The 6,737-nt window shown below is 59.6% G+C and overlaps 1 protein-coding gene across 1 annotated transcript in view; it reads right to left on the bottom strand.

The window, feature by feature from the left end:
• EPS8L1 (EPS8 like 1) overlaps positions 1–6,737 on the bottom strand; it is a 12,378-nt gene that overhangs the window by 5,448 nt on the left and 193 nt on the right. The window contains exons 2-12 of the mRNA XM_040251899.1: positions 6,426–6,484; positions 4,458–4,498; positions 4,165–4,223; positions 3,181–3,339; positions 2,800–2,949; positions 2,189–2,271; positions 1,183–1,444; positions 810–936; positions 510–598; positions 341–415; positions 106–254 (exon numbers count right to left, since the gene is read on the bottom strand). Of these exons, the coding sequence (XP_040107833.1) occupies positions 106–254; positions 341–415; positions 510–598; positions 810–936; positions 1,183–1,444; positions 2,189–2,271; positions 2,800–2,949; positions 3,181–3,339; positions 4,165–4,223; positions 4,458–4,498; positions 6,426–6,442 (1,211 nt within the window). The 5' untranslated portion in view covers positions 6,443–6,484. The remainder of the gene's footprint in view (positions 1–105; positions 255–340; positions 416–509; positions 599–809; positions 937–1,182; positions 1,445–2,188; positions 2,272–2,799; positions 2,950–3,180; positions 3,340–4,164; positions 4,224–4,457; positions 4,499–6,425; positions 6,485–6,737) is intronic.

The following is a 6,737-nucleotide window of genomic DNA, read 5'->3' as shown; positions in this document are numbered from 1 at the left end:
TCACCACACCTCCTGCCTCCTAGCCCTTTCCCTCCAATCACCACGCCCCACATAGCCCCACCCCTTAACGTGCCACGCCTCCTGCCCCCCAGCCCTGCCCCTTACCCGGGGTGGGTCCAAGAGTCCCCCAGCGAGGTCCAGAGCGTATTTTCACGTTGAGTGACATTGTCCCGCAGCAGCTTCACAGCCTCCGAAGTCAGATGCGGCCGCCTTACGCCGCTGGCCAACTGAGGGCCGCCCAAGGTGTCTACAATCTGGCAGGGGCGCAGGAGTGGGCAGGCCGTCAGACCGGCCTGAAGTGGACTCCTGTGCTGCAGGGCTCAGGCCGGGGGTGTCTCACCATCTGCAGAGGTCCGAACAGGAAGTGCAGCAGCTCCTGGGAGCTGGGGTTGGCGATGTTGCCGCGCAGCCGGGCCTGAGAGCCGGGGAGGTGCTGGTGTTAGTGCGTGGGCAGGTGCGACTCGCTATTCCTCTCGCCCCCTGAGGCCCCGAGGTGGGTGCGTGCTCACCAGCAAGCTGAAGGCGTACTTGATTTTCTGAAGTATGTCAGTGTACTCGGCCCCCGAGGGTGGCTTGGCCCGCAGCGTCAGGAGGCTCTCTGTGGGTAGGAAGGCAGGCGCAGTGACGGGGGACGTGCAGACAGCATCAGGCAGGGTCAAAGAGAGACAGAGACCCAGTGAGGTCGCGAGGGGGAGTCAGACTGGCAGGGGGTGCAGGGGGAGACCCGGGGAAAGGGAGGATATTTGGGAGTGGCCCCGGAGGGCCAGGGAGGGGCTGTTCAGAACTGCCGCTGGACGGCGCCCCCTCACCCCCGGCCTCCTGGTGCCGGGTCCTGCGGCTGCGCTCTCGGTGCTCCAGCACACGGGTCGCCTCGGCCGACTTCTGCAGCCTGGATACGAAGCTCTCCACGTCGTCGAACACGTGGTTCAGGATGTCCTGGGGGCCAGGGCAGGGGGATGCATGGGATCCCTGAATCCTAGACCCTCATCCCGCCCCGCCCCATGTCCAAAGTCCCACAAACCAAGAGCACACGCCCTCCGATGCTTGACCTTGCCCCATCCTGTCACCACTGGCCACATCCCCAGAAGTCTGATCGAGGTCTCAGGACCAAGCCCTACCCCCTGACAGAAGATTCACACCTGTGGTCAGTCCTGCCCCAGGCCCTCGCCCCGCTTCGCTCACCACCTCCCGCTCCGCCTGCAGACTGGCCAGGTCCGGGCCGCGGGGTCTCAGGTCCGGGGAGGCTGAGTCAGAGCTGGGGCAGACCTCCTCCTGGCTCGGCCTCCACATCTCCTCCGCCTCTGGGATGGGCTCCTCCTGGGGTGGCCTGCGGCCCGCGGCCGGCTGTGCGGTGTGGATCGCCGCGCGGAACATCGGGCGTTGCGGCGGGGGCGCGGCCTCGGCAACGGGCGAGGGGTGCTGTTGCGGCTGCATTCGCGTGGCCCTGCAGAGGGACAAGGGCAGGCAGGCTGGGAACACCGAGGGGTCCAGCGAGCAGAGAATTTCGGGGCTTCAATCTTTCGAATTGTGGTGCCGGAGAAGACTCTTGAGAATCCCTTGGACAGTAAGGAGATTAAACCAGTCCATCCTAAAGGAAATCAGTCCAGAATATTCTTTGGAAAGACTGATACTGAAGCTGAAGCTCCAGTCCTTTGGTCACCTGATGAGAAGAGCCGACTCATTAGAAGAGACCCTAATGTTGGGAAAGATTGAAGGCAGGAGAAGGGGACGACAGAGGATGAGATGGTTGGATGGCCTCATTGACTCAAGGGAAGTGAGTTTGAGCAAACTCCGGGAGATAGTGAAGGACAGGGAAGCCCGGCGTGCCGCAGTCCATGGGGTCGCAAAGAGTTGGACACGATTGAGCAGCTGAACAACAGTCCGAAACACGGTAGCCCAAAGGGGTCAAACCTAGATTCACAGCGGGAGGGGGAAATCTGATATATGGATTGGGGGGATGGGGAGCGCGCCTCTCTGGGGGGAAACTGAGGCAGAGGGAGGAGAAACCGAGGGGAAGGTAGTGCACTTGTTCTGGGAGGTATAGGCGACTTGGAGAGGGTTTGACTCTAAAACTGGCTCTGCCGTAGGCTAGTGGTATCAACCGATTTCTCGGATGGGGAGACTGAGGCCCAAAGAAGGGAGCCGGCCCTCCAGAGACCTCCCCGTCATCTCTTCTCCCCTGCTTTACCTGAGCGCCGCGGCCCTGCGCTCCCCGCAGCCCGAGCGGTAGTTGTGCAGAGCTCTCTGGATTTCCTCTTGGATGGACTCCACCTGCCAAGCGCGCCGTCAGGCCACGACCCCGTCCCACCCCACCCCACCCACTGCCCTCTCAGCGCCGTGCTCCGGGTCGATCCCTCGGCTCGGCCCTAGATCACGGGTAGTCAGCGCCCAAGCCCTGGGCTCACGCCCCTGCCCTAAAACTGTCCCTGCCCTCGGCCACGGCCCGCCACCACGGAGGCCCAGTCCGGGTGGTACCTCGCGCCTCGACCACACTCACACCCACACTAGTGCCGGCTGCTCCCCGGACCCCTCTCTCCGCCTTTGTGTCCGCGCTCTTAGCCTCGGTCTCCGTTCTGCCCTCACCTTCCTTCTGTTCAACCTGTCCTCAACCCCCACCTCAATTACAGAATTTCTTTCCAGGCCACGCCCCGTCCTAGGCCCCGACCCCTCCTTTGCCCCAGGCCACGTCCCAAGAGTAGAGGGCCCGCCCCATTGGCGGGAGGGCTTTGGACCCCGCCCCCGGAATCCTCCGGGTGCCGGCCGCGCCCCGGGCTCTGGCCTCCGGTCCGGCTCGCTCACCCCGACACACCGGCCCTGGAAGAAATGCACGTCGGGCTGCGCGCGCTCCGGCTCCTGGCACACGAGCAGCAGCAGAGGGCGTTTCTGGCCAGGGGGCATCACCGTGTCGCACCGCACGATGGCGCTCGCAGGGTAGGACTCTAGCTCCTCCTGCAGAGGTGGGGCAGCGGGTAAACTGAGGCCCGGAGCCACGGAGACTCCAGAGTGACAGGACAGCGGTGCCGGCAGAAGTAGGCGCTGCGCAGGGCAAACCCCTCCTCCCCCTGGGGGTAGGGGTCACAGATGAGCTAGTGAGGCTCAAAGAGGGGGCGACGCCCCCGGACGTCCCTAGGGCTAGGCTCTCGGTCCAGCCGTTCCTTCCACCCGTGCGCCCCGGGGCACCTTGGAGACCGGGTCCAGCAGCGTGACGTGGCTGGGAGACACTCTCAGCAGCATGTCCTGAGCCCAGATGCGGCCTTGGCTGTCCATGAGGGCCAGCTTCTGCGAGGCGTCCTCCACCGTGTGTATGGCATCCTCACCCAGGCTGAAGGTCACCAGGTGCTGGCAGGGGCCATGAAGGAAGCAGTGGGTCCCAGGATGAAGCCGGGTGGGCTGAGGATCCCCACGACTAACCACACCTCCTCTGGGAGGCCTTCTCTGAGCACCTGCTCCACCTCTCGCAGCGCCCTTGCTGTGCCTCCCATCTGAATGACTAACACTCGGGTCTAGCTCTCCCGCAAGACTCCTTGAAGGCAGAGAATGGTCTGGGTTATATCCCATTCCTTCTAAGCACCTCTATCCCCATTAGAGCACATTTTGCTGGTACTTCTAGACCTTGTCTGACTCCCTACTTATCCGGGATGGCACCTGACTTGTCCCCATGGTCCAAATGTCCAGCACAAGAGCTGGTCCCAGGGAGAAGTTGGCAGATGAAAGTGGAATTGAGTTCTTCCACTGAAACTCCAGTACTTTGGCCACCTCATGCGAAGAGTTGACTCATTGGAAAAGACTCTGATGCTGGGAGGGATTGGGGGCAGGAGGAGAAGGGGACGACAGAGGATGAGATGGCTGGATGGGATCACGGACTCGATGGACGTGAGTCTGAGTGAATTCCGGAAGATGGTGATGGAAGGGAGGCCTGGCGTGCTGCGATTCATGGGGTCACAAAGTGTCGGACACGACTGAGCAACTGAACTGAACTGAACTGACCTGAACTGAACTGCAGACCCACGTCTGAGGCAAGGTAGAAGTCCACTTTGCAGAGGAGCAAACTGAGTTCCCCAAGTTAATGCTGCTTGGAGGTCAGCTGCTTTCAACACCCCCATCTCCTCAGGCCTGCCTTTCCTCCCACAAGGCTACCCGCGGCAACACAGACCCCAGACTCACATTGACTGCATTGGTGGAAAAGTCGGACATAACCTCAGTGGAGTAGCGCTTTCTCTGTTCTGTAGGGGTTAAGGGGAACGGATGCAGGAGACCCAGCCCCCAGCCCCTCCCCCAGTCCCGGGAGACCCAGCCCCCAGCCCCTCCCCCAGACCCAGGAGACCCAGCCCCCAGCCCCTCCCCCTAGATCCAGGCGGCCAGCCCCCAGCCCCTCCTCCAGGGGTTTGGGTCCTCAGTTACCTCGTCCCTCAGACTTAGTTTCTCTTGGCCTAGGGTTTCTTGGCCCCTAAACTCACCATAGATAGACTTGGCACTCTGTTTGAGAGAAGCTTCTGGGCTGTGAAGAAAAAAGAGGGGTGAGAGGGGCTGGGGGAACGCTCAGCAGATGGTGGGGGTTCTGATTGCCAGGCAGAGAGCCTGCGAGAGCAGTGCGGAGCCACGGAGGATTTTGAGCAGCAAGGCTGCGCCAGCGCTGGACTTTAATAAGACAAGCACGGCAGTGGTACTGGGTGGCGGGCAGGTGTGTGGTCTCTATTGTCACCCAGACCTGGGTTTGAATCCCCTATCAGCTCCTGCTTTACCACAAGACCCTGGCTGGGGTGGGGGAGGTGGGGAGACAATCTCTCCTGCCTCAGTTTCTCAGGGGTCAGCTCCCCACAGCCTCCATCCAGTAGGGCTGCTGGGTGAATTCAATGAGATGATGCAGTTGGAGTGTTTTGCAGACTCTCCTACAGTCGGACAGCACAGCACACACGCACTGTGTCAGTAAAGACCATGTTCCTATCATTATTGTGATGATGTGAACGGCTTAACACACAGTAGCTGCTCAATAAATGGACTGTTTTTTTTTTTTTTTAAGCTGTCCTATATCACATGGCTTGCAGGATCTCAGTTCCCGGACCAGGGATTGAACCCAGGGCTTGGCAGTGAAAGCACCAAATCCTAACCACAGGCTGTGGCCACTGATGCAAAGAGCCAAGTCATTAGAAAAGATGCTGGGAAAGATTGAGGGCAGGAGGAGAGGGGGGCAACAGAGGATGAGACGGTTGGAGGGCATCACTGACTCAGTGGACATGAGTTGGAGCAAATTCCAGGAGTTGGTGATGGACAGGGAGGCCTGGCGTGCTGCAGTCCATGGGGTCAAAAAAGAGTCGGACATGTCTTAGTCACTGAACAACAGGTACTGGGAGTAGCTGGGAAGTTATCTTCTTCCACTCCTACCCCCACGGGCCCTTTCCAGCCAAAACCTGTCCTTAACCTCCTCTTCAAGGTCACTTTCTCGTAGAAGAATTCTTGAATCCCCATTTCCCCCGAAATAATAGGAGCTCAGAGCTTGATGGGGGTCAGGGATGAGAGGTGAAGGATGAGAAACCCTTTCAGTCAAACCTCTGCTCCTCATCCTGCTCTGGTCAGTCAAATCTCCCCACAGTTTGATTACCTCTGGGCTGGAGAAATCATTCCCTTACATCTCCCAGACACCTGTTTCCGTGCTTCTCTGTCTTTCTCCCTGGTCACTCCAGGAGACTTGACCCTTCATTATAAACAGCCCAGGGCTTCCCAGGTTATCACTTGGTAAAGAACCAGCCTGCCAATGCTGGAGACACAGGAAACGCACGTTCGATCTTCTGGATCGGGAAGATCCCCTGGAGGAAGAAATGGCAACCCACCCCAGGATTCTTGCCTGGAGAATCCCATGGACAGAGGAGCCTGGCGGGCTACAGGTCATGGGGTCACAAACAGTTGGACATGACTGAGCATGCACGAACGAGGCACTGGGTCAATATTTAATAAGATAATAATTGGGAATTCCCTGGCAGTCCAGTGGTTAGCACTCAGTGCTTTTACTGCTGGGGCAAGGGTTCAATCCCTGGTCGGGGAACTAAGATCTCACAAGCCATGCAATGTGGCTAAATAAATTAAAAAAAAAAAATCTGATTAACAACAGCAGCCATAGTGGTTCCTATGAGCTGAGCACCTACTGTTGGTTAGACAGCCAAGTCTTGCACGTGTGTTATCCTGTCAAGCTCTCGAAATCACCCGTTTCACAGAGGAGGGACTGAGGCTTGAAGAGGTGATGTCTTTTGTTGGGGCCACATCACTGCTGAAGGCTGGCAACAGGCTTTGAACCCAGGTCTGTCTGATTGGCAGCAGGAGGGAGGCAGCTCAGAGGCTTCTGAGTGTCCAGCCCTGGGCTGCTGTAAATGCCACCTGTGGGTGTGGATGGAAGGGTGGGGGCTGGGGGCCTGGCGGACAGGGGTACTTACCCAGGGGTGGTGCTCATGGTGCTGAAAAAGGGGGCTCCTGACACCCGGAGCCCTGGAAGCTGGCAAAGGGATGAGGGCTGACGTGACCACAGGACCTTGGAATCCGGGCCTCAGCCCCTCCTCCCTCAGACCCAGATTCCACGCCCCCAAGCCCTTGCCCCTCAGAGCAGGAATCTGGGCCTACAGGCCCTCCTCCCTTAGACCAGGAGTCCAGACCCTCGCCCCTCCTCCCTTAGACCAGGAGTCCAGACCCCCGCCCCTCCTTCCTCAGACCCGGGGGTCCAGACCCCCGCCCCTCCTCCCTCAGACCCG

Source organism: Oryx dammah, unplaced genomic scaffold (assembly GCF_014754425.2).
Source record: "Oryx dammah isolate SB20612 unplaced genomic scaffold, SCBI_Odam_1.1 HiC_scaffold_13, whole genome shotgun sequence".
NCBI classification, from domain to species: Eukaryota; Metazoa; Chordata; class Mammalia; order Artiodactyla; family Bovidae; genus Oryx; species Oryx dammah.
The sequence above is the reverse complement of the archived record's forward strand: the minus strand, read 5'-3'. Positions and strand labels throughout refer to the sequence as shown.